The 25,829-nt window shown below is 43.4% G+C and overlaps 10 protein-coding genes and 1 non-coding gene across 11 annotated transcripts; 6 read left to right on the forward strand and 5 right to left on the reverse strand.

Moving 5' to 3' along the window:
- Positions 1-43: 43 nt before the first annotated feature.
- V865_006197 (uncharacterized protein) lies at positions 44-1,617 on the forward strand (the record flags this gene model as incomplete). The annotated part of the gene is made up of 9 exons (XM_066229957.1): positions 44-110; positions 196-261; positions 327-455; positions 510-613; positions 678-803; positions 876-983; positions 1,046-1,141; positions 1,256-1,404; positions 1,488-1,617. 9 exons carry the CDS (start codon positions 44-46, stop codon positions 1,615-1,617), a joined length of 975 nt encoding a protein of 324 aa, XP_066086054.1.
- A 719-nt stretch (positions 1,618-2,336) lies between these two features.
- Positions 2,337-2,418, reverse strand: V865_006198. Its single transcript has one exon. It is a non-coding gene; the product is annotated as a tRNA-OTHER (tRNA).
- Positions 2,419-3,966: 1,548 nt separating this feature from the next.
- V865_006199 (uncharacterized protein) lies at positions 3,967-5,281 on the forward strand (the record flags this gene model as incomplete). The annotated part of the gene is made up of 6 exons (XM_066229958.1): positions 3,967-4,075; positions 4,179-4,269; positions 4,381-4,472; positions 4,575-4,644; positions 4,710-4,755; positions 4,886-5,281. The coding sequence occupies 6 exons, from the start codon at positions 3,967-3,969 to the stop codon at positions 5,279-5,281; spliced, it is 804 nt and encodes a 267-aa protein (XP_066086055.1).
- A 336-nt stretch (positions 5,282-5,617) lies between these two features.
- Positions 5,618-6,486, reverse strand: V865_006200 (cyanate hydratase; the record flags this gene model as incomplete). Its single annotated transcript, XM_066229959.1, has 5 exons — positions 5,618-5,656; positions 5,742-5,812; positions 5,893-5,920; positions 5,997-6,071; positions 6,148-6,486. 5 exons carry the CDS (start codon positions 6,484-6,486, stop codon positions 5,618-5,620), a joined length of 552 nt encoding a protein of 183 aa, XP_066086056.1.
- Positions 6,487-6,963: 477 nt separating this feature from the next.
- On the forward strand, positions 6,964-9,198 carry V865_006201 (uncharacterized protein; the record flags this gene model as incomplete). The annotated part of the gene is made up of 9 exons (XM_066229960.1): positions 6,964-7,123; positions 7,201-7,325; positions 7,490-7,600; positions 7,657-7,850; positions 7,919-8,498; positions 8,604-8,669; positions 8,727-8,776; positions 8,838-8,932; positions 9,011-9,198. 9 exons carry the CDS (start codon positions 6,964-6,966, stop codon positions 9,196-9,198), a joined length of 1,569 nt encoding a protein of 522 aa, XP_066086057.1.
- A 564-nt stretch (positions 9,199-9,762) lies between these two features.
- Positions 9,763-12,961, forward strand: V865_006202 (uncharacterized protein; the record flags this gene model as incomplete). The annotated part of the gene is made up of 6 exons (XM_066229961.1): positions 9,763-10,972; positions 11,158-11,351; positions 11,431-11,522; positions 11,579-11,666; positions 11,758-11,901; positions 12,083-12,961. 6 exons carry the CDS (start codon positions 9,763-9,765, stop codon positions 12,959-12,961), a joined length of 2,607 nt encoding a protein of 868 aa, XP_066086058.1.
- A 2,649-nt stretch (positions 12,962-15,610) lies between these two features.
- Positions 15,611-16,462, reverse strand: V865_006203 (uncharacterized protein; the record flags this gene model as incomplete). Its single annotated transcript, XM_066229962.1, has 2 exons — positions 15,611-15,901; positions 15,974-16,462. 2 exons carry the CDS (start codon positions 16,460-16,462, stop codon positions 15,611-15,613), a joined length of 780 nt encoding a protein of 259 aa, XP_066086059.1.
- Positions 16,463-16,796: 334 nt separating this feature from the next.
- Positions 16,797-17,380, reverse strand: V865_006204 (uncharacterized protein; the record flags this gene model as incomplete). Its single annotated transcript, XM_066229963.1, has 3 exons — positions 16,797-16,870; positions 17,028-17,120; positions 17,281-17,380. The coding sequence occupies 3 exons, from the start codon at positions 17,378-17,380 to the stop codon at positions 16,797-16,799; spliced, it is 267 nt and encodes an 88-aa protein (XP_066086060.1).
- Positions 17,381-17,758: 378 nt separating this feature from the next.
- V865_006205 (uncharacterized protein) lies at positions 17,759-19,321 on the forward strand (the record flags this gene model as incomplete). Its single annotated transcript, XM_066229964.1, has 5 exons — positions 17,759-18,010; positions 18,123-18,272; positions 18,376-18,924; positions 18,991-19,142; positions 19,249-19,321. The coding sequence occupies 5 exons, from the start codon at positions 17,759-17,761 to the stop codon at positions 19,319-19,321; spliced, it is 1,176 nt and encodes a 391-aa protein (XP_066086061.1).
- Positions 19,322-19,616: 295 nt separating this feature from the next.
- On the reverse strand, positions 19,617-20,952 carry V865_006206 (uncharacterized protein; the record flags this gene model as incomplete). Its single annotated transcript, XM_066229965.1, has 9 exons — positions 19,617-19,816; positions 19,886-19,934; positions 19,999-20,040; positions 20,114-20,258; positions 20,318-20,349; positions 20,421-20,511; positions 20,575-20,591; positions 20,660-20,753; positions 20,816-20,952. 9 exons carry the CDS (start codon positions 20,950-20,952, stop codon positions 19,617-19,619), a joined length of 807 nt encoding a protein of 268 aa, XP_066086062.1.
- Positions 20,953-21,466: 514 nt separating this feature from the next.
- Positions 21,467-25,664, forward strand: V865_006207 (uncharacterized protein; the record flags this gene model as incomplete). The annotated part of the gene is made up of 5 exons (XM_066229966.1): positions 21,467-21,486; positions 21,556-24,976; positions 25,043-25,234; positions 25,319-25,525; positions 25,590-25,664. The coding sequence occupies 5 exons, from the start codon at positions 21,467-21,469 to the stop codon at positions 25,662-25,664; spliced, it is 3,915 nt and encodes a 1,304-aa protein (XP_066086063.1).
- Between the last annotated feature and the right edge of the window lie 165 nt (positions 25,665-25,829).

The following is a 25,829-nucleotide window of genomic DNA, read 5'->3' on the forward strand; positions in this document are numbered from 1 at the left end:
TTGACTCCCATAGACCATCCCTTTACGAACGCATACGCACAAGATGGCTGCTTCATTGGTATCCTCTCAACCCGAAGAGATTAGTGCAGCTCAATATGTCGGTTTTGATTGTGAGTGTACCTCTCAAAGGATGGCTCAGCTGGCAAACGACATGATGTACGACTGAGCTGATCGTGAACCATTCTTGATTGGTAGCTATCACACGTCAAATCGAGCACAAATTACTTAAGAGAGGATTCCAATTCAACGTTATGGTAGTTGGTGAGTCCCCCTTTCACTGTTCGGCAGAGTGCACAACGCTTAGACCTCTTTCGCGATGGTTGTAGGTCAAACTGGATTGGGGAAATCTACATTGATCAACACACTCTTCGCTTCTCACCTGATCGACTCGAAAGGTAGAACAGAGGTTGATACTCAACCAAAGCAGACTACTGAAATCCACGCTTTGTCTCATGGTGAGCTATCTGACACGTACTAATCTTAAGTTTGAAGCTGACGGTGTGATGTAGTCATTGTTGAGAACGGCGTAAGGCTGAAATTGAATATCATCGATACACCAGGGTACGGTGATAATGTGAATAATGAAGGATGTTGGGACCCCATCGTTAAATATGTAAGTGACCCCTTATCTATCTATCTTACATTCATACTGATTTATCCGTTCTATTGTCGTACAGATCAAAGACCAACATTCAGCTTATTTGAGGAAAGAGCTCACCGCGATGAGAGATCGATTTATCCCTGACACTCGAATTCACTGTTGTTTGTTCTTCATCAATCCTACTGGACATACCCTCAAGCCTGTGAGTTGGCACTCCCCACAACGTTATGTTGAGATGATGAACTCATCACTGAGATTCTTTCTACTTGATCAGATCGACATAGTCGTCCTTAAGAAACTTGCTGAAGTGGTCAATGTCGTTCCTGTCATTGCCAAGTCAGATTCATTGACTTTGGAAGAACGAGCCATCTTCAAACAAAGGGTAATTGAAGTCATGCTACCTTTGCCCTGGTGTGTAGCTGATAGCTTACTTGACGTCGATAGGTAATGGCAGAACTTCAATTCAACCAAATCAGATTATACCCATTCGATGCTGATGAATTGGACGAAGAGGAATTACAATTGAACGAGAGGATCCGGGTGAGTGTTGGATTACTGATAGGAATCAGATCAAACACCTTACCTTCCTCCACCTCTTAACCATACTATTCTGCTTTCCCCTGGTCACCTGCTAACAGACTTGAATCCTCATAGGATATGCTCCCATTCGCCATCGTCGGTTCCGAGAAATCAGTGATCATCGACGGTAAACCCGTCAGAGCAAGGAAGAACCGATGGGGTGTCATCAATGTAGAAGATGAGAATCATTGTGAATTCATCTACCTAAGGAACTTCCTTACTAGGTGAGTCCTGAGTACCGTACCTCATACCATATCAACTATCTCTCTACAATGAATTGTTAATCGTCTTTTTGGTGATTTTGTAGAACCCACTTACAAGACTTGATTGAAACTACCGCTCAAATCCATTACGAATCATTCCGATCCAAACAATTATTAGCTTTGAAAGAATCTTCAGCTAAGAACCAACAATCTGCTGCTACTGCTTCTGCCTAGAACCTAGATATAGCTTTACGATTTCAATCTCCTCTCCCTCTGTTTTTTTGACGTGTTATATCATCGATTATCTAATGACCCTTTTAACGTGTTTATATATATATCCTCTTCTTAAATGATTGAAATCTCTTTGATACCGAAATTAGCCTATGATGCAATATACTCCGTCGAGAAACATGGTCACCTGGCGCAATCGAAAACCCCTTCTGCCCTTCTGCCAGCATGTCTGTAAATTTGTCCCGATTGATGTGCGATCCGTTCTTAAGAGAGACCCAAGCGATCACCATTGTAAGAGAGACTACGAAGTCTCAATACTGTTTGAAACGAAGTAAGGTTTAGCAGGTGGACGTCGTACTGTAAGTACTCCATTTGCTAAGTGGGTTTATATCATGGCGTCGCCAGTACAATCTCTGGGAGAAACTCAGTTATACTATGCTGTAAGCAAGCGTATTGTGAATCAGTATAAGAGAGCGAGTTACATTCTGACACGTTACTCCTCGTGAGTTTTGGTGGGTACCTCTAGTCCCTTCCCATCGTCTCCTCTAGCGATCTCTACTACACACACCTTTCGGTATACACTGAGTCTCCCAATTGGCTGCATGGTTGACAGGCGACCACCGACATAAACCTCAAAGCCCGACAGGCTCCGCACAAGTAAGGTACATCTTACAAAAAGTACCCTTATCTTCGTTTCAGTCCTCTTTGAAGGAAGGTCTCACCTGCCCCAGGTGGGTTCGAACCACCGATCCCCCGATTGCATATCCTAACAGTCGGATGCCGTAACCACTAAGCCATGGGGCACTCTTGACCACGAAAATGCTCTCGATGTCATCGTAGATCATCGAAAGAGGTGGAGGAAGGGTTCAGATTATCCTCAAGGTTTTTTGTTTTGTTTGATGGCTTGATTCTTTTGATTATTCTTAGGGACTTTCAAGAGATGGTATGATGTTCTGACAGTACCCGATACTTGATATGAAGTTGGACAGAGCTGGTATGCAGTTCATTTGGGAAGTGAGAAAGGCGAGAGATTGTTGGGAATGCGATAAGCCGTGATTAGCTGAAGTGTCACATTAATCCCATCTAACCCAATTTTGTGCTTGATATGCAATATTCAATATGAATTTCCTGATACGCCTGGAGCTGTATTGAAGAAGTAATGTTCAGTATGAGAATGACCGTTATAACATCGAAAATGGAAGGCCATATGCGGTATTGGCACTGTTTCTAAAACTGCGATTCTAATCAGCTTGATACTGTCTGCTGTCGACAAACTGGCTGTACAGTGCGCTCTCGTCAAGAATGTCATCTGTGGGATCTTATATACCTGGGGCGCATTGACCCTCAAGTATCAAGTGTCAATCAACAAAGGCAATTCTCTTCTGAAACTCCTCCGTATCACACCAGCTATGAGTATGAATGACAGAGAGTTATTCATCTCATGATTATATAACCATCCTCTCGCTGTCAGAGCGGTGAGCGGATGAAGACAATGAGCAAGACAGCAGCGATCTCGGATCAGCAGCTATACCTTACAAAGAAGTCATGATGTGTAGCAGATATATATATAACATGTATATATTGCGCACCATTTCTATCTACTCCTTCATCTTCTCTCGGATACAAATAAGAAACAAATACTCGAGTCAATAACTTGATCTTCGAAATAACCTCGGGAAGATAGATTAGGGCAAGATTCGTAAGATGAAAGTGGCGTATCCCTAAGTTATCTCTACCCTTGCGGATGCCTTGGCATCCTCTTTAGATCTACTCTAGCGTCATCCCCCCGTGCCTAGAAATTTAATTTGTTTATCAGTGCGCAAAAGCATGAAAGCTTGGCTCGGATGCTTGGATGGTTGCTTTTCAACCGAACAAGTTGAGTTGAAAATAGCGGTACCTTCTTCCTTTGCTATACTAGATAAAACAAACACCTGACCTGAGAAGAAGGAATGTTTCGGTACACAGCTTATAAGTATGAAACGAGTCGACTTCTCACCTTGTATAGCAGAGGAAGAGGAGAGATGAAGAAGAGAAGTTAATCATGACAAAGTTAGATCGGATGTGGGATGGCAAAGAACGGCCGAAATTGACAACGAAAAGCTTGATCACGTTTCAAAGGATGGTCTGAGAGCAGTACAGTAAGGACAAAAGGATACGAGCAACGTATATAAAATGGGGAAAAGGAGAAATTGATCAACCAGATCAATCACCCATCCTGTCAACAAACATTTACAACGTGTACGAATCAATATCCCATATCATTCCTCATCTCTCACTTGACATACTACTTCTTGTTCATTCACAACGCAACACCCTCCATAGTAGGAAAGTGGTCACATCAACAAAACCACCATGTCGTTCATCCCACTCCTCACTACCTCCTTGAAAGGTTTCGCTGCGTTTTGGTCATTAGTCTTATTTGCTGTGTCGGCTGCTTTCATCTCCAAATCAAACTCTTACTGTGAGTCATACCTCCTTCTCACTAATGTAGTTACCAATCATCCGTATCATCCATGTGGGAGAGTATGTGATAGAAGTTGACCATCAGATGATATATGGAATAGTCGGCTCGGGTCCAGTCAACGCCTCAAACTTCGCAGCTGGAAATGCATTGATTGCGGGAGGTATATTGTTCCTCATTTACCTTGGTGTAGCGTAAGTCTATGAAACTTCCTTTCTGTGCTGTTTCCAATGGTGAATATCCTGTCCTAATGGAAGATGGTAACTAAGGATTGAATTGCTGATCGCGACGAACCCTTTTTATAGCCTATTCTTCATTTTCCGTTTCCCGGACCACATCCTGATCTCAGTAATGGTCGATACCATAATGTTTGGTATTTTCTTCATCTACTTCCTTGGTGAGTATTGTACCATCCCGCAATCCTTGAAAGAAATCTGTACAAATATGAGAAAGGTGAAGAAGGAACTGAGCTGACGTGAATTGAACATTTATCGAACAGCTTCCACCGCGGCGCTTTCAACCGAAGCTTCCTTTTTCTCACGATGGGATGATATAGATACTTGGGCTTCGTGAGTCCCTCATCTGCAGTTTCCAAACCATAGGACACGACTGACTCAGGCGCTACCTTGTATAGTCTTGGTAACGCCGCTGTAGGACTAGGCTGGGTGATGACTTTCCTTGTAGGTGTATACTTACCATACTCGTTTCTCCCTTCGCGTCGCCATCACTTCCCTCTCCTCCTCTTCTCTCGAACACACCCTCCACCCCTTGAACAATCCCCCACTGACTAGAGTCCTAATCATCCAACAGGTCCTCGGTATCCTCCTTCTCGAAGTCATCTACACCCTCAAACATTTCGGTGGTGACTACCCCACATGGCGAACACCTTTCAACCAGCTCGTATCCTACTGTGCTCCAGGTTCGACCAACAAGGCAGGTACAGAAGGAGGGATCTCCTCAAGTGTTCCTATGACCACGACCACACCCAATGTCGGCAGCCAACATACCTACCAATCGAACGCTCAACAAGCTTACGCTGCACCAGCTCCCGCTCCAGCTGGTCAACAAGCTACAGGTGAGCCTGATGAACCTCACCATATAATCACTCCTTACACACATCAAGGGAATGCTCAAGGTCAGGGACAACAAGTTAATGAGAAATTGTCACCTTATCAAGGTCAACTTCCACCCGGTGCTGCTGCGTAAATCGTGAAATGGATCTTCAAGATCGATTGATGGTTGATCTTTTGAAATCTGCAAGGCGCTTTCTTGATTGAAGACTGGATGACAGATTAAAATGAGATCTGGAAGAAGAAGAGAAGGAAATATCTAAACATTATATATAATCTGATTTTGATTTGGCTTGATTGCTTATACTTATGCTTATAGATCTGGTTATTTATGCAGAGTGATATACCGTGCGGGATAGAATTTGATTTATACGCACATGCGTTTCATTCATTTCTTTCTGTTCCCTTATCATACAATTGACGTCAACGAAGCTCATCTTATTGATATATACAGCACTATCGAGAGTACCGACTATCCTTTCCAAGCTTCAGGCGAAGAGTAAGATAAGAACTAAGCAGGTTCAAGTCAAACATCAGCTCTTTGCCTACCTAGATTACTATGAATGAGTTTCGCCGATCATGCTCAGCCAACTCACTTTTCCGTCCATGGTGATTACTACTCTATCACCTTTCGGATCTGGCTTCCTTTCTACGGAAGTTCTGAAATCTACAAGAAAGCAATTGGTCAGCTTGATCGTAATCCCATCGATGCTTTGCAAGAAAGTGAGAATGGTGAAGCTGACTCACCGATGGCTGACATGATGCCGTCACCGAACTGTTCGTCCATCACATATCAACTCTATATTCCATTTCCCACAATAGTTGGCTGATGAATGTGATGATATACTCACCTTCTCTTGGATGATGGCCTTGTAAGAGTATCCATAAACTAGTAGAACTTCGTACAATCTATACAAAACCGGATCCTAAATCAATGCCATAAACAAGTATTAGCATAAGTGGATATTTTACTGGCTATACCCATGATCATGACGAACATACCTTAGGAGGCATCTCCATTCCTTTCTCTCTATCTACTAGTCCCTTAACACCCAAAGAGCTCTCAGACCTTCCAATCAACCCATTGATAAATTTCTCCTTGGTCATTTTCGCTCCTGGACCAGTAAGGTAATTATGATTATATTCAGCAATGAAAGAATTCTCCCCTAATACCTTGTATAACTTCTCTGCTGTTTCTTCATCAGTTACTGCTTGCCCATAGAATAGGGATGCAGTCCATACTTCCGGTTTGTCGATCTGGGTGGCTATCTCCGCGAAGGTTAGGTTGGAGAGGGTCTTGGCGATGAGCAGAGGGTGGCAGTAAGAAGGGAGGTTGTGCATCTTGATTTGTCTGTGAGTCCAGGTAGTAATAGTTAGTAAGGATAAGCTGAAAGAAAGAAAAAGAGATGAGTTGGGTGTTCGAAGTGTCTACCGGTGTATATCTATCTGAGGAGCGTTAGTCATATGACTGACTGGATACTCGGGTAACACCATAAGGTGACTGTTATCTGTCAACGTAAAACGTAAGAGTAGTGGAGTGGTCTAAAGTGGTCAACCTCCACCCCCGGTGAATGACTTGATAAGGAAGCCTAAGTGAGGGGAAAATATAGGTTGTCGGTGTATTTGTTGACAAGGATAGACGTGTATGATGAGCTGGAAGGCTACACCTCTTAAGACTTTACTGGAATTTACGAGTGAACATCTTCTACCATCCCTCACTAAATCACCCGCAATACACCTATACCTGACTCAAGCAACCACACACATAGGCATCCTCTCAACCACTCATAGCTACATACTCGCTCGATCCCCCTCGCAATGCGAGTCACCTCTTACCTCACCCTTCCCGTCCTTCTCCTCGCCAGCTCAGCACTAGCCGAATCATCCCGGACAGCCAGTCAGATATCTCAGGATGCAGGCAAACTCTTAGCTGCTGGGTCGTATATAGAAGCTGCAAGGGCATATGGTGAAGCTATAGGTGAGTGTATACGCGAGCCTTGAATCTAGCTATCTAGATAGCTGAAGATACCTTTTTCTGCTTGGGCGCACTCGTAGAACTCGATCCAACAAGTTATGTAAATTACTATAAACGAGCGACGGCATATCTATCAGCCGGTAGACATAGTGCGGCATTGGATGATTTCGATCAGATATTGAAGATCAACCCTTCCTTTGCTCAGGTAAGTATTGGAGACTGACCATTTATCTGTCAGCTCCCTCCCATTTGTATCCATCTTCTCCCCCTTCTTATTTTTTCCTTGTTCCCATCAACACTCAGCTATATTGAGAATCGCCAATGTACTATGTCATCTGCTAAACATATATCCTTTTATCTCACCTTTAGGCACACTTGCAAAAAGCCAAGATCTTAGCTAAAGAAGGAGACTTCGAGAAGGCTCAAAGCGAGCTCAAGGCTTACGGGAAGAGTAAATCGGATAATGAATCAGAGGAATTGGTGAGACGTTTCATAGACACCGTGTGACTTTCGAGTTTACTAATAAGTTGTCATAGATCCACTCGGTTAAACTCGCCGCTGGAGCTAGTAAATCAGCACACAAAGCTAAGAAGAACAAAGAATGGCATGTATGTGTGGATCACGCTACAAAGGCTCTGGAAGTTGGACCGAATTCGGCTGAACTGAGAGAGTTGAGGGTGGAATGTGCGACTGAGTTGGGTGACGTGCAAGCTGTCTATGGTGATTTGAGGTGAGTGTTTCATGTCACTTCATGTAACCTGTGTGCTGTGTGTTAATTACGATTCTGAATGTTTTTAGTCGACTAGCATCGTTGAATCCCTCATCCACACTATACCCGGTGAAATTAACTTACATATCCTACTTCTTACTTAAATCCGATTCGGCCATATCGCATATCAAGCAATGTCTGCACTACGATCCAGATTCCAAATCGTGCAAGAAACTTCATCGACTAATTAAGAATTTCGATAAAGATCTAGCGAAGATACGTAATTTCGTAGAAGGGAATGTGTATAGATCAGCCATCAAGATTTTCGAGGGTGAATCAGGTTTATTAGAAAGATTTGAGACCGCTTTAGACAGCGCTATGCAACCAAATGAGGATGGTGTGATATATCTGGATAAGAAGTTTAGACCTAAGGAGACGTCAGAGATGAGATTGGAGATTTACGGATTAGCATGTAAGGCTTTTATAGGTACGGGTGATCTTTCGAATAAGAAGAGATATAAATGGTGTGAAATAACGCTTGAATTGGACGAGAATAATGTTGAGGGATTGATAGCTAGAGGAGAGAAGTTGTTGAAAGATGAGAATTACGAGGAGGCCGTTAGGGTATTGGAGAGGGCTTTTGAGAATACTGGAAGAACAAGGCAGGATGTGAGTCGTCATTCTTTCTACATGGATTTGGCAGTAGACCTGTTCATGGTTTCATAACACCTTTGCCGTGAAACAAGGATCTAAAGCTGATAGAGGTATTCTCAGGTATTGAACAGGGTGCAGAAGGCTCAACGGTTGCTCAAACAATCCAGACAGAAAGACTATTACAAGGTGAGTGGGGAATTATCTACCTATGCAGAGGTATATATTGACAATTACACAATGCAGGTCCTTGGTGTACCCCGAGATGCAGATGAGCGAACAATCAAAAAGGCATTGTAAGTTGGTATGCACTACGCACACCTGGATGATCAGCTGACAATCTATTTACGTACACAGCCGAAAAGCAGCCAAGGTAGCTCATCCTGATGTCGGTGGATCAGAAGAGAAGATGGCAGCGTTGAATGAGGCATACGAGGTATTGTCGGATCCAGGTCAGTCCAGTCATGCTAAGATCTGAACACACATATGTGTAAGTAGAAGCTGACGTTTGTTTTTCGGAATTCGAGTAGAGCTCAAAGCCAGGTATGACAATGGTGATGATCCGAATGATCCCCATCAAGGTGCGGGCCATAATCCATTTGCTCATCATGGTGGTGGTATGCCATTCCAGTTCTTCCAGCAGGGCGGTGGCTTCCCTGGAGGTCAGTTCCCCGGTGGTGGTGGTGGTCAGAAATTCCACTTCCAATGGGGTGGATAGGTCTGAATGTATCTATAGACAGCGTGCTTCGGGTAAAAGAAGAGATGTATCTGTTGGTATCACATTTTATGTATTGGTATCATCCATTGCCACGTTGTAAGGCAAAACGAAGATAACGGCAGTCAGTCAGTCAGTGCCAGTCGTGATTTGTTTTTACGTTCAGTTCCCGCACCCAACTTCAACATCAAAACATTTATTCGTACTTCCTCTTTCTGTATCCTCCTTTTCTTACTCATCGTATACTATCTATGTCAATCTCGGGTTCATTCTCAATAAAACTTTGTGCTTGGATACTTGAGAAAACCCATACATTCCAAATACATATACATGCACCTCATCTAGACGCGTCGTAACGTCTTCTGGGTGTGTAAACAAATCAACATTACTCTCGTTCGACAGGACGCGCTTTTCACTTTCCTTTACTTCACATCCATTTGACATCTTATTATCTATCTCTCTTGATCACTCAGATCCCCCGGTCTCATCCGCGACATATCTTCCTCCGACTTCTACCTGGGACACCCTGATCTTGGAACTTGAAGATACTTGGTAGGGATAGTCGCCATGGCACCTATCAAACAACCAGACCTGAAGAAAAAGAAAAGAACGTTTTTCAAATCCAGGTTGGATATACAATTACCAATAGTCAAAGATGATAATATTGCGAAGAAGCAGGAGAAAGGGAAGGTGATAGTACCAATCAAGAAGAGTAAAGAGGTAACCAAGGTTTTGAGGAGTAACAAGCCAGAGGTGAATACTCGTACCGGCAAAACAACTGGTGTGGAGAAGAAGAAGGATAGTGATTATAAGAAAGTCAAAGTATATACTTCAAAGGCGAAATCGAAAGCTCAAGCGATTGTTGGTAGGAGTACAAGGAGTATTGCTAGGTCTAGTAAGAATAGTGCCATTGGGATGGACAACAAACCGATTCGTATGGTCTCGGTCTCATCGAGGATCACGAAGTCGCTCACGAAAATACCAAAAGCAAAAGCAACGCCTAACGACATGGATAAGGATAAGGATAAGAAAAAGAATGTGATAGAAACAACTAGATCAGTGAAAGGCAAGAAGGAGGCTATACCGAAGACTAAGACCGGCTCAAAGGTGGTGAATACAACTAGGAGTAAGAGCTTTACACTTTCCAAGACTATAGTTCAAAAGAAGAAACACAAAGTGGTTACGGCCAAATCGATCAAAGCTACAAAAGAGATACTTTCCAAACGTATATTATCGACCTATAAATCTAAATCTCAGCAATCACAGAGACATCAGAAGCCCGAGATAGATTCAGAGTCAACAGTCAAAAGTAGTATTAGTAGTGGTGGTGGTGGTAGTAGTAGTAGTAGTAGTAGTAAACCATTAAAGAAGGAATATATGACAGCTGGTTTCTATTGTCAAGATCCCCACCCACCATCTACGAGACAACTCCATAACAAAATATTGTCAATACGCAAAACCGAGAGTAAAAATACCAAGAATCAGAGTAAGAGTAAGAAGATAGATATACCGGTTGGACGAAGTACGAGGAGTAAACAAGCTTCATCCTCCTCTACCACCACCACCACCACCACGACCAAGAAAACGAACGCTTCTGCCTCGAAGGACGAACAAAAGGTCTCTGTCTCTTTCCCACCTCTACCTTATGATCATGGATATGATCTCTTCTTCAACCAGGAGCACGAATTTACGTTGCCGTATAATATCATGAAAGAGAAGTTGGATGGCAAATTGGATGGGAAGAAAAAACCTATGGCTTATTCGAAAATAAGTAAGAGTGAGTCTTAGAGCTCCGTATCCTGATCATCGCAGACCTTCATGCTTGTTCATCCCATCATCCAGTCAATGTCGTACTTAATACACGATTAGGAATTGTGTCTCTGTTCTTTTTCCTATACCTCATTCATGATTGGGCACGACTGATTGGACGATTTGTGCTAACTATATCTTTCCCGCATTCAGACATCTACCCAGAACGACAAAAGTATCAAACGGACTTTCATGCGATATGCAAATGTTCGCCAGAGTCGAAATGTTCCGATCAATGTATAAATAGATTAATGAGTTATCTCTGTGGGAAAGATTGTCCTGCAGGTGATGAATGTACGAACAAGACTTTGAGGAAGAGGAAAGCGGCGAGCTATAAGGTAGTCTACGTGAGTTTGACCCTTCTGGAATTGGGTTGGGCCTGATCTCAAGAAGCTGATCTATTATTGTTCATACGCTTGTAAAAAGACCGGTTCAAGAGGTTTCGGAATCGTGCTTACTCAGGATGTTAAAGAAGGTGATTTCGTTATGGATTATAGAGGCGAGGTAATAACAATAGAGTGAGTCGGATTCAGATCCTGAACTGATATAGAGGGTCTGATTTATGATATCATAGCACCTTCATGGAACGTATACAAAATGAGTACAAGGGGACTAAGAACTTTTATGCATTAGCCTATGATCAGGATGAAGTTATCGATGCTGTAAGTCAGACTAGGGAACTGAAATATTAGCACATCATCAGATCTCGCGACAGTCATTGACATCTGCTCGTCTTACTTTGTTTTCCTATAGGGGATGAAAGGGAACGACGCAAGGTTCATCAACCATGGATGCGCACCAAATTTGGAAGTGAGGAAATTTGAGATTGCGGGTGATGGGCTGGAGGAATACGAAGTCGGGATGTGGGCGTTGAGGGATATTAAAGCGGGCGAAGAGGTGAGTGAGATTTCTTCTGATCGGATATCCGTCCAACAAGTGCAGGATGGTCTCGATCTCGTGATGCACAGTTGTACAATCTCGACTTTGCTGCGTCTCAGCAAACATTCACCCGCATTGATATCCAGCTCTTCGTCCTGTTGACGATAAACGCTAATGCTCATATATTATACCCTTATAGCTCTTCTACGACTACAATTTCGAATCTTTCGGAGTTGCTGCCCAGTCCGACGAACTTCGTACCAAGTGTCATTGTGGTGCTCCCAACTGTATCGGTTTCTTGGGTAGGAAAGCGGGCGAGAAGACTGCTAAAGGATTAGCAGCAGAGTTGGCCAACAAAGCGAAGACTCTTACCATCAAGAAATCTACTAAGAAGACATCCAAAATCAGAAAGAATACGAGTATGAATATGACTTTACAAGGTGGTACCGCCGTGATGGGGTTGATGGAAGATACGCCATCTATTATATCGGATTCTGGACCAGTCTCATCGCAATCAAGTGTAACTCTCAAAACTCCCTCGGAGAGTTCCGTCGATGTGGTCATCGGTCCAGTGACTAGTAGTACTGCTTCTGTTTCTGTAGACTCGTCCTCAATGACAAATAGGAAGAAGAGGAAGAGTGAAGTGTCAACTTTGGACGTTGATAGTAGTATTATCGCAAAGAAGAAAAATAGGAAATCTGAACCGGCCCCTGTACCATCGATCACAGCGAAGAAGGCGAAACCACGCAGATCTGAACCTATACCTGCACTTGAAGCTTCACCTTTAAACATGTCGATTTCTCCAACGCAAACGAAAACGAAAAAGTACAAACCAAGAAAATCCGAACCTATATTTCCATCTCAAGGGAAAACCCTCAATCCACGAATCAGTATGGCCGAAGTTCGAGAAGCTGCCAGGATCAAGAAAGCGGAGATTGTGAAAGCTAGAAGAGGAGTTCCGAAGGGATGGGTCATCCTGCCGCTTGGCACGAGTACGAGTACGAGTGTAGCTAGTAATGCTGGATCTGGAGGTATGGGAGGGAGAAGGCCGCCGAGAGATAGATCGAGTTTGGGTTGAGGGACACCGTCCATAATTCACGGTGGGTTATCAGGTGCGAGGTGCGGATAGCAAGGAGAGTCATGTGAAAGACTAAAACTTAGACTTATCGAGTTGATGGATCCCTGTTTGAAAAGAAATTTGCTTCTGAAGTACGATTGTAATCGGGATTTTTTTGTGTTTATACGGATTGATATATTTTACCATTTTGAGATTCTGGCTCTGGCTGAATACATTTTGTATAAAGTGTAATATATAAATATACGGTTGATGTACTACAGTATGATATTACGATATGTTATATGATTGACGGTATATGGTATACATATGGTTTAGGTTTGAAGTTTACAAATGTTCCTACAGTACCCCTCATGCTAGTAAGATATATACAGTTATTTTTGATTGGAAGAAGGAGTATCGTTCAAGTCCAATACAGTACTTCACTATTTACAGTTTTCTCTATTGACACATCATTACATCATAACAGACTCTCTGATCGATGCCAACTCCCTCCGAAGTCTTCTCAGTTCATCTCTCAACTATATTTCAATGCCATTTCTTTTGAATGGTGTTTGATCCCTGGTTGGGAGGTGATGATGGTCGAATTAACGCTTCCATCTTTGTAGTAGTACGCTTAGGAAGGTGTGCCAGGATGATAGGATATAAGGTGTCTATCTCAAGAATTATTGCAATGTTATTAGCTGACAAGATGACAAGAACTTGACAGTAAACTAGACAACGAATATGATTAAAAAATAATCATGCCATCATGAAAGGATGATGTCTGCAACAATACGGGATTGACAGATCCAAGCGCAATCGGCCCATTTTGCTTTTCGTGAGGTCAATAATTATCTAATATTTCAACTAAATCGGGAGACTCATTATCAATTTTCAGTACAACTTTCGCACAGAAGTATGGTGCCAAATGGTATCTTTTCACAGTCAATACAACGTGTATATGTCACTCAGGATATCGCACGCTCTCGACCCAAGTTCAGTACATGTACAGACCGAAAGATGATAAAGACGATGATAGGGGTTATATAACTAAACACGAAGCCGAGCATCAATCATTACGCAGCCACATCATAAAATATGATCTGCATATGACGAGTTTCATAGAATCAGAATGTAGCCATACACATAACTCACTCGAGCGGGAGTTAGTCTATTGCATAAACTTCTTGTAATTCGCATTATGTCCCTTCGATTCGATCTCACTTTTCTTATATTCATCGATCGAAACATTGAGTTCTGTGATATGATTATATTTGCTCGAGATCTCTTTGGAATATTTATCGTTTATCTCGATGATCCCTTGTTGATGGATAGATATCAGGTTGTTGGTTGCGAGGTGATGGTTCTCGACTTGAGTTGTTCGGTGTCAGTACTCATCTTCTGAATATCAGTCTAAAGACGGCAAATGAGTATAGTTACGGGATATTAGCATTATACAATATATATCGTTGTACTTCTGAAAACAGTATACTCACTTCTAGAATTTTGATTTTGTCATTTGCAGTATCTAGGATCCCATCTTTTTCTAACATTGATCTAGCAAAACCTTTGAGTTTCTTCTCATACTCCACAATGATCATGTCATTATGTTCTTTCGATTTGAGAATATCATTCTTTGCAATACAAACTCTTCAGTTAATGCAGTTTATCACAGCGTTCAATGACCAAAAGACTCACTTCAAGAGAAACCACCTTACCCACAACAATATAATCATCCCCTCCCTCTCTCCCAGCCTCCCTTGTATATGCTCGACAGTGACTTCCAAACACTCCTCTTCCATTCAAAATTCCATCCTCATCGATCTCTCTTTCAACATATTTCTCTTCATCTTCCTTTCATCCCTTTTGGCTAGTTTGTATTGATCAATTGCGTGATCGGTGATTTTCCCACTTTGGATTAATTGCGATTCGGCATGTTGTAATTCCTTGCGAACACTGGATAAGTTGACTTGCTTCGAAGGTAGTCTGGTTGATGTCGATGAAAAAGATTTAGAGCTTTGATATCGAGATCGTTTACTCTTCAAAGCCGATTGATGTTCATGATCATCATCATTGTCGGACCATCCAAAGGATCGTTTGAGAATATTGAGCCCGGGATACCATGATGGAGAATCGGGAGGAGAACAAAAGTGGGAATCGATATTGACCATCTTGCGACACAGTATCGTTATACTGCGGTATGCAAAGGGGAATAATCAAATTGTTAATTGTATGAGAGGAAGGTGTAATCATAGACCTACAGGTGGTTGAATGAAAGCGAAGACTGAAGGCAACACAGAGTAAGGTTGGGCGAGAAGAAGAGAGATGAGAAGGAAGGAACGAAAGAAAAAAGAAGGAAGGAAAAAGCTCAGGCCAATAATCTGAGAAGGGATAACTGCCACTATGACAATTGCATTGGAGGTCTGTGCTGAATAATTCGTTAGTGTTTTTTGTTGATAATGGGAATGCGGCCACAAGCCTACTATATTAGTATATAATATCTGTATATCAAAGATATCATACGATGGTCGAAGCACTCGTTGAGACATCTCGCAAGTTAATCATGAATTGGCTATCAACAGAATCATTATGAAGGGCTCAAGATGAAAAGTCATCTCGTCAAAATTGTGAATTATCTATCTGCCTACAATTCTCAACAACCCAACCCTTTTACTGTGACTTCTCGGTTTCACCCCATCTTTCCTTCCACTCCGATGACACCCTTCTTCTAATCTCAAGTAATTTATCTTCAAAGTTCTTGATTCTTTCTCTCAACGCACCCTCAGTCTTCTCTTTCTCTTCAATCATATTTTTCAACTTCTCTAAATCTTCATCCTTGGATCTTAGTCGGTGTCCGAGAGAGTTTATCGTTTCGAATCGACTATGTAAAACTTTCCGATGATTTACGTTCCAAAGCTTTTCTTCGGCAAGTTGTTCTTCCAATTCGCGAATCTTTTCCTCCTATCCGCAACCACCCCACATATCAATCTTATAAGGGTATGACTTCTAAACGAAAGTCAAATACACACTTACATCTTCGTCTTCGCCCTTTCTTTCGTTCATCTCCGAATCAACCTTCTTCGCACTTGCTGTGGTCTCTTCCAGCTCCATTTTCAACCTCTTATTATCCATCTCCAACGTCTCTTTCTCCTTGATCAACGTGGTGTTTTGAATCTTCTCTTTTATCAAGTGAATCTTCATCACCTGATAGTCCTCCGTCAACCTCATAAATCTACTTTCCTTCTCCTTCTTCGTTCGAGTCGATTTGAGCTCTGCTTGCGCCTCGTTCAGGTACTTTGATAAATCGTCCATGGATGAGATCTTCTTCTTTGTTGGATTGAGGGCCTGGGCAGATCCAGGTGCAGATTCAATCCTTCGAGCTTTTCCATTCGGACGATTCGTATCGGGAGAATGCCCAAGTGGATCATCGGGTTGATGCAGATCAGAGTTGGATGAGGGATGAGGCCTCTTGGAAGGACGGTTGAGAATGGGTGTTTTTGGAGATGTTACTTCACCCGTCATGATTGAAGAACGATGATGGGTTGCCAGTCCGAAGCTCGTATTGACGATCCAAGGGAGCGAGGAAGAAATCAGTAAGAAGATGACGTTCAAAGATCGAGGTTTGTTTCGGTATCACTCGAAGATCTTTAGCAATAGAGTGAAAAGAATGTAAGTAGATTGCAGTAAAACGGAAATGAGGAGCAACACACTTGAGTGACATGGATGCAAGCACAGATCGCCACTGAATGTGTCGTCAGTAAATCAACATCAGGCTTATGTGTAGATATTATCATGGACGTAAGTATACATATAACAATGATAAGAACCGAAATGATGATGCTGATAAAAGTAACTCTCAAACTACCCTGTACCCCGTCCTACCGCTCAATACAGCTTGATTTTCATACTCTAACGAGCTTCGAATTGGACCTAAGATTCAGAGAAACAAGTCAATACGCTTCATATGATGATCCCTAAAAAGAGGCGGCTGGGGAGACTTACGACTGCGAGATGAGATATGGTCAGCAACAAAACATGGAGCAGCACAGCGACAAGGGATTGTTCCCGCTTGATAACTTTGACTCACTTCTCGTTGTCCTTGGCTTGTACATCACTCTATGTCCACATTCCCTACACCTAATCAACTCGGAAGTCTTCATCGCTGTTTTCGCACCGCAATCTATATTGAGGTGGATTAATCAGCATCAATGATCGTTTGACCGAATAAGCGGTTTCGAAGGAATGATATATTGATCCAGCACTCAAGTATAATTCGGGATGAATCACTGCCTCTCTTGTTGGATGTTCTCATAATCCTCATAAGTAGACGGATAACTCACCACCACAGATATATTCTATAGTCTCGGGAGGTTTAGGTATATTTCTGGCGGGCATGGGATTGGGGTTCTGCTGAGAGTATCGATCGGCTTGTTGAGACATTGTGAGACGAGTTTGCTTTTTGTATCTGAGGCTGCGAAGTAGAGGTGATTGAAGAGGCTATTCTTGAGACTGTATTTTGTATATGACCTGATGGTGATGGATGATATTGGTCTGATGTTGATAACCCGACATCGATGTTTTTGAATTGTTGTCGAATTCAAGATTTCAAGGTGAGTGGCAAGGCACGTACCAACGGATTGATAATCAACCAGCAAATAATGACACGTCACTCCAAGCACACCCTTATCTCGTCACCGCATATCGCATACCCCACCACAGTTACCGGGTAGTAGCTCCTTCTGATTCACCCAACTCATTCATCAAATCACATCTCACTTGGTCATACCATACATATACAGCTCAACACACTAGACCAGCATGGACATATCAACAGCCCTGTCAGCCCTTGAATCACTCTCTTCCTCAACTTCCACCTCATCCTCCGGTCCACTCAACGCTCTCATCGATGTGCAATTCACCAATGCCAAATCACGTATACTCTCAGGGGAAGATCCCAAAGTGGTGATCACGGAGCTACAGAAGAATGTCAAAAATTGTAAGAAAGAGGTGGAGAAGGGCTTGAAAGGGTGGTATGGCGCCTTGGGCAATGTGGGAAAAGAAGTCGATAAGGTGAGTGTGATGATAAATCCCATATATCTTCAGACCAGCAGAAGGGTGAACTATGAATGGTCCATCGATAGAACACGCACTGATTTGTGATATGTTCTCTGATGGTGTATAGGCCTTCCCACCGATTCTAGGAGAGATAAGTGATGCTTACTCTGATCCACCATTATTCGTGGAACCTGAAGCTGCAGAAGCATTGGATAGAGCTATATTAGAATCGCTGGGTAGGAGGGGTATATGGGATGCTGTAGAAGCTATGGAAGAGGTGAGTGATTTATGATCTACACGATTTCGAATATCCCCGTATGAAGTTCTCACATATCTCATAGTTCGTGTATCGACGCTGACTTTTCTATCAATCAAAACAGGAAACATCCCTTTCTTACCTCCCATCGAAACGAGAGCTATCCACTCAATTACAGTATATCCTAACTTCAATCCGATCATCCAACCTTCAACCAGCCCTTGAATGGTGTTCTGAAAATTCCACTTTCCTATCTTCTCCACCTCATCCCTCATCATTACCGTACCATCTGCATCGGGCAGTATTCCGATCGATCAAAGATAAGCGTGAAGCTATAAGTTATGCTCAACAGTACATGATGGGTTATCTACCTAGTCAACCGGTACTCAAATTGATAACGGGGTGTTTATATACCGGTCAGTCCACAGGAAAGAAATTGAATGGTCATAGTGTACATGAGGATGAGGCCGATGCCGAGGGAGAAGGGGAATTGGAAGAATTAGCGAAAATGTTTCAGAATGAATTTTGCAGGAGGTATCAGTGGTCTAAAGAGGATCCATTGGAGGTCACAGTAGAATTGGGAAGTAGAGGTGGTACATTGGATAAGATCGAAAAAGCGAGGAGGGTAATGGGTGAACATCTGGGTAATGTTAGGAAATGGGACGAGTTGCCTGTAAGTGGATTGTTGGCTCCAGACAAAAAATTCTCGTACTGATACGCTTGTACTTTTTGTTCATAGATGGAAGTTCCCCTACCGCCCTCACGTCGATATCATTCAGTATTCGTTTGTCCCGTATCGAAAGAGCAGGCGACGGACACGAACCCACCGAAGATATTGACTTGCGGACATGTCATTGCTGAAGAGAGTTTCAACAGACTACTGAAAGGAGGGTAAGTGGACCGTCGCTATACAAGATTAGCAGAACCTCTCACCAACAATCATCAAGCATATATGATTTATATATGTATCTGGCTAATTCTGACCTTACTTTCGCAGCCGCAGAACAGTGAAATGCCCTTATTGTCCTCAGGAAACATCCCAATCCGTCGCTCAGAGATTGTATTTCTAGATTTTCTTCTTGCATATTCTTGTTTGATATTTGTAATATTTGTACTTTTTGTATTTTTGAGATGAGGATTTTGATATTGTATAGAAATGCATCCTCGCATCTCGGATATATGAGATTGGAAACCATGGGTATATGATGCATGAATGACTGAATGAAATATGCTCTACTTATACACACAAACACAAACTAAATGTGTAATCATCCATCCGATAATTTACCCCTCTAGATCGTTGTTCAACAGACGAGACTGATTGGTCTCATCTCTAAAAAGGATATTCAACAATACCCCGCAGCCTTATACCCCATTGACCTTTTTCACTTTATCACCAACTTTGGCTCCTCCTAAACCATCCTGCTCTTCCTTCTCCCTTCCTCGAGACGCCCAAAGCTGTCTTCGTTCATCCATGAGTGTTTCTGCCCATTTCTGTATAACAGGATGTTCGAGATTAGGTATTGAGCCTACGAAGAATGGAGAGAGAGTTTGGATATCTTGACCTATAACGGAAATCAATTAGGGTTTTTGAAGAATACTAGAAGTATAGTGTATATGTGTCACAAACTTACTTCGCTCGTATTCAACTGCTTGTAAAGCGAGTTCCACCCTGTCCAAATCCTATTTCATAATTTCAGCTAAGTGTCTATGTTTCGAGAGAAACCATATTTGTTGTCCAACTCACTTTGACCAATTTCGATTCAGGTGTTACCCTAGCCTCGTACTCCTGTATCATATCAACACGATCAGCTTCCTCCTGATATTGCGATGTACGTCATAGGCACAGCTGATACACTCACATCCCATAACGACCTGAATCTCTCTCTGGCATCCTTATTGCCTTCCCCTCCGAGCATCTCATTCAAGAACGAATCCATCGCTTCTTCCTCCAACTGATGCTTTACATGAGCCGGCACGCCTTCGACGGGGGTTATATCGCCGACACTGTACATTTAGTATATGAGCTAGACTATTACTGGGCGGCCCAAAGGAAGACAGCTTACTGAGCTTCAGCTAGATCGTGCACTAAGGCCATCTATCGCAAGTACATGTGTTAGCTATACCCTGGAGTGCAACAATAGAACTTAGCTAAGCTTTGTCACTCACCATCACACATCGTGGTATATCCAGCGGTCGAGTGGGATCTTGTGGTATCATCATAGCCATCAAAGCCATCCTGCACATATGGTCGGATATACTTTATTCCGCGTGAACAACCTGTCAGCTTCGAGTATACGGTTTGAAACATCATTCAACTGACCTTTCTGCTTCTTTCACCTATGCACGAACGACAATGAGTCAGCTGAAGCTCTCTGTGCAAGAACAGCACGGGAAGAAAAGCTCACACCCTCTCTTATCCACCCTGATCGTTTCTGCACTTTCAGCTGTTCCAGTAAATGAAGGAAAGCCAATGTATCCAAAGCTTCGTTACCTGTTGATCTATATCGATTGTAAATACCAGCTCAGGTTCAAATCAGAATCTTCAGTGATGACGGACTCACTTGTACGGCGCAGGCAGTTCTTTCCCACCTGCTCCCAGCACTTTATTCGTCTCTTCGACCTGTTGAGCGACTTTGGTGATAGGTATAGAATCCATTTTGTCAAGCTTCGATGGGGATACAGGTACAGCGATCGGCATTGTCCTTTTGTAATGCACCAATGATACTGGAGGATAGTCAAGTTGAGATTGGTGTGGAAGAGAAGAAGGAAGAGAGAGAAAGGAGAGATGATGATCTTTGTTGTTGTTTTGATTTGATTCTTTGATCGACCTGAGCTCGAAGACCGTCGCGTGGTTCGAAGGCTGAAACAAAACAGATGTAAATCCACGTCACTCATTTGGACTGATAAGGGTATTCATGTCTGCATCTCGGCGAGTTCCGCCGGAGTCGGAATATCCGGTGAGATGAGTTCAGAGGTCCACTCAAGTCGATGGTTGATGTTGATGTTGAAACTGCATCTCCATCTGGCTCTCGTCAGCTCAGCTGGTCCAACATCATCACCATCACAGACACATCTCGTATCCCCCGAACCAACAAGATCACTTTCCTTCCTGGTCCAACTCTTGGCTAGCCCTGCGCGATCCGTCAGGGAACTCGGCAAATCATCAGACAAACTCCCTCTTTCCTTCTTCCTTCAATCTCAATGGCTTGCTCATGACAAGTCGCCGAATAGGGTGAGTGCCTCCTCCCTTTCGTATACATGTTCTTCCACTCACAAAGTTAATCGATCTCAGGCTTTCTAGGCCTAGGATTAGACCATCTATGCCTCCAGAGTCACAATCACAATCTCAAACTCAGGAATCCACCCAGCAACCCTCTATCGAGGTCCGTCCTTCTTCACCAATCACAACTGGTCTAGTATCCTCTGGACCTTCATCTTCACAACCTATAGAAGAGTCCGCACTTGTCTCCGGAACCAGCTCTCTTGGACAACAAGGTCAAAGCAGCTTGGTCGAGGAAAGTGCAGATAGCGGTTTAGGATGGACTCAATCGCAAATACAGCAGAATAAGAAGGAGAATGATCATAATAACACAAGAGAGGAGGGATTGCAGGATATCAGAGAAAGATCAGAAGAAGGAGTGATAACTTCCCCTGAGATACCTAGTCCTGGACCAAAATGGAATACCAAATCCCCTTCACCTGCGCGGGCTGTTCAACGAAGCTCGCCAGATCCAGAGGTGGATGTGGATCATTCAGAAGAGTCAGCTCCTAACAGGTGTATAGGTGGACTAGAAGAGACAGAAGTGGATACTTATACTCCTCATGTACAGACACCAGAACAATCTCAACCTCCTTCTACACCTCCTTCTCGTTCACATGATCTTCCCCAACCTCCTACCATACCAAATGTGACGAACCCAACTCGTCAGCTTAGAGCTGTTACTTCATACTCGCCGAAAAAGCTTACTCCAAAGTCGAAACAACGAAATGGCGATCTGACCAAGATCACCCAAGCTCACACAGCACCTGTGAATTTCGACAAGCCCATGGTATCTCCATCATCAAGAAACCAAAACGGTAAAGCGGAATCACTTGAGAGCGAGGAGTCTGACTTTGCGAAGGAGTTTACCATAACTAAACCACGAACCCCTTTCGAACACTTCAGTGGTATCATGGCGAGAACTTCTCACCATAACCTTAGCACTATTCCTGATCGCTCTAATCTGCAAGGGCCTTCCGCCATATCGACTGAAGAAGAGGAAGAGATCGAGGACCATCCACCAAGAAGCCCTAAGGTACCCGAAACGAACGATGGAGATACAGATGAGGATGATCCTGAAGAAGAAGAAGGTGATGCTCCAATCAATTGGGCAGTGTCTTTACCACCTGCAAATGGCTCATCAACAAATCTCGACGACCATCATGGTTCAACCTCTCCGATGTTATCAAAACAAGCCGATGCCAATGGCGACCTTTCTCCACTTTCATCACAATTACAGACTAACGGTAATCAGTCCCGATTCAACCGAGTCGCCGACTTTGAATCACAACCATCGCAGCAGATAAACATTGACAACGGTAATCTATTCTCAGATACAGAGGAAGGATATATTGGATATCCTGAATCTCAGCCATCATTACCTCCTCTCGCCGCTACTCAGGCGATACAACAGCCTAGCTCTTCGGCTATCGATTCGCTACATAAAGAGTCAACGGAAGAAGTGGCGTATGAGCCGACTCAGCCTGACGAGACACAGCATAATGAGCCAGAACAACCAATCGATGGGGATCAGACTGATAATGATGAAAATCCAAAGTCACCATCTCCTCCTCGTCTTATCTTGTCACGAGCCGTGTCAAATATATCTACTGCTTCGAAGGTCAGCGTCGTGCCGTCCCATCGACAGCTCTCACGTAAACCTAAAGTCGACCACGATTCGTTCGCTAGTCGTGTCAAATTCGACCCACCAACTTACCTGCCTCCAACGGTATTGCCCCCGAGGGCCAGCGCTCTTCCACCCAAACCAAATTTATCGGAAGCTGCTCTCGCCCCGCTAAGCTCTTCGCCTTTCGAGCAGTTATCTCTTCATCGGACTAGCTCAGAGCCACCTGCTCTGCAGGAAACTCTCAAGAATAGCTTGGACAAGGAATCGAGTTCGATCGGGAATAAAGCTACAGATGACGTATCATCAAACAATCGAGTAGCTAGTAGTCCCAGCGAGCGACTGAATCGAGTCTTCACTCCACCTCCTGGAAATCCTTCATCGCCTTTCAGACCCCTTCCTACACCATCGTCTCCCTCACTAGAAGCTGCCAGGCAATCGGATGCTCCTGCATCGCCAACTGCTCTGGAAGAAACACAGAAAAATAGTCCAGCCCTACCACCAGCTAGACCCGTCAAGGTGTCTCCGAGACAATATACCAATCGCAACAAGAGAAAGAGGATCTCATCTACTCCTCCAGTGGGGTATAACAGTGATTCTAGCACGGACAGCAGCAGCGCCCCGGAAGACCAGGAGGACCATACTTATCGCCCTGAGGCGGCAAACAAGAAAAGAAAGAAGACCTACGCTGCGTCAAACACATCTTCCAAACCCGCTGCCACGCCAGATACCACGGTCATTCCGTCTTTGAAACGAAAGCGAAAGCCAGTTGTTCGTTCAAGCTCCTTATCATCCGACGGGGAAAGCAGCTCTTCTGCACCTGAAGATTTGGAAGATAATACATATCAGCCGAGTCTCTTACCGAAGATCAAGATCAAAACAGAGAAAGGGAAAGGTAAAGCGAATGCTTCGGCTCCTAGCAGTACAGCATCGAGTAGACCGCCAATCACCAAGAAGGCAAAAACCAACGCCCTTGTCGCTCGACTCTCTCCAACAGTCTCAACTGCCTCTGAGGCTACAGTCACACCTCAGCCCATTCCTGTATTGGCAGCTTTCTTCCAACGATACTATCCTGGTAAAGCCACCTGGACTGGAAAAGCGTACAAAGTGAATTTCGAAGATGGGGAGAAGAGGGATCATATAAAGCCTGACCAGATGCGTAAGCTTGTACTGAAAAAAGGTGATCGTCTAGAAGCTTGTACGGAAAGTGCATTTCCACCGAAATTTGAGGTTGCTGAAGATTGGGATGGAGATTTAAAAGGTGTCAAGTGTTGTACAATGGAAGGAGTGAAATTAGGTAGAGTAAAATTAAATCTATTTGGAATCACCAACAAGGTCATTCACGCTTCTTTTGGTGATCGGTTATTCGAAGATCCTCATCAGGAAGCGAAAAAGCCAAATGGGATATTTGGACCTGCTGTAGATAGGATGACAAGACGAATTTCAGTTCCTCGATCACCTGTCAAACGTGTTAATGGCTATGGTAATGGATCGCCAGCTGTATCCCGACGATCCGTCTCGCCTACTCGATTGACCTCTGAAACCCTCAAAGGAACGCTGTTCCTTCTCACAAGAGGATTCCCAGATGATCAAGCTGAAATAACGGGTGCGATTCGTTCGCACGGCGGTCAGATTGCGAGCTCATGGGAAGAACTGTTTGATCGATCTTCACCTGGTGAATGTGGGCTTTCGAAAAATCTATCTGGAACGCCATTTGTCATTTTGATGGGAGAAGGGAAAGAGGGAACGATCATCACGCCGAAAGTTATGGTTGCTCTTGCTAAGGGTATACCAGTTTTGAGTTCGCGGTTTGTTGATGATATAGTGGATCAGAATGAGGTATGCCAGATCCCACTTCAGCTGTCATGTCCTTGTAGAGATTTCGCTGATTGATCTGTATTACAGAAGGTGGATTGGAGATCGTACCTTATTTCACCCGGTTTCTCAAATTACGTAGAACATTACATGTCGCAAGTGGTCGATACCCATTGGGGGGAGGATGGATGGGAGGCCCATATTGCTGGGCCGATTCGTAGACCTTTGAAAGGCAAGAAGGTTCTTTTCGTACTCCCTTCAGCCAAATACGATAGTCTAAAAGTGGGTGTCCGATCATGTTCATCTAATCAATGGAACGAAATATTTGAATCTGATTTTGAGGCTGACCTTGACTTTGATACTTAGCGATTGATACCAGTGTGCGCCTATTCAATGGGAGTAGAGGAAATCCTACTTACCCCGAATTTCAAATCCAGCGAAACGACTATTCAAGATGATAAATGGGATTATATCTTGTTTGAAGATAGGGAATATAAAGATAAGATAATACCTACATGGCTTAGCTCTGAGGAAGATAGACTGTGTAATATTCATTGGCTCAAGCAGTGTCTTGTAAGTAATAACTTCCCTTCAAATCGATGAGGGCGTACAGTTGCTGATCAGTGGACGGGGATAGATTATGGGAAAAGCTTTACCTCCCTCGCTTGATGTTGAGCCAATACAGGAAAAGGACAAGAAGAAGGAGAAGTGATGGTAGGGATGACATCGTGTTTAAAGATAGAGTAAATGTGAAGGTCAACAATAACTTACGGGAAAGGTACTTAGATCAAAGGAGTTTCAGGGCGTATTCGGTGATAGCCTTTCATTTTTTGGGTGTTTTGTTTCTGTTCCAACCCATCGGATACTCGTTTGTATA

This window comes from Kwoniella europaea, chromosome 1 (genome assembly GCF_036810445.1).
Source record: "Kwoniella europaea PYCC6329 chromosome 1, complete sequence".
NCBI lineage: Eukaryota > Fungi > Basidiomycota > Tremellomycetes > Tremellales > Cryptococcaceae > Kwoniella > Kwoniella europaea.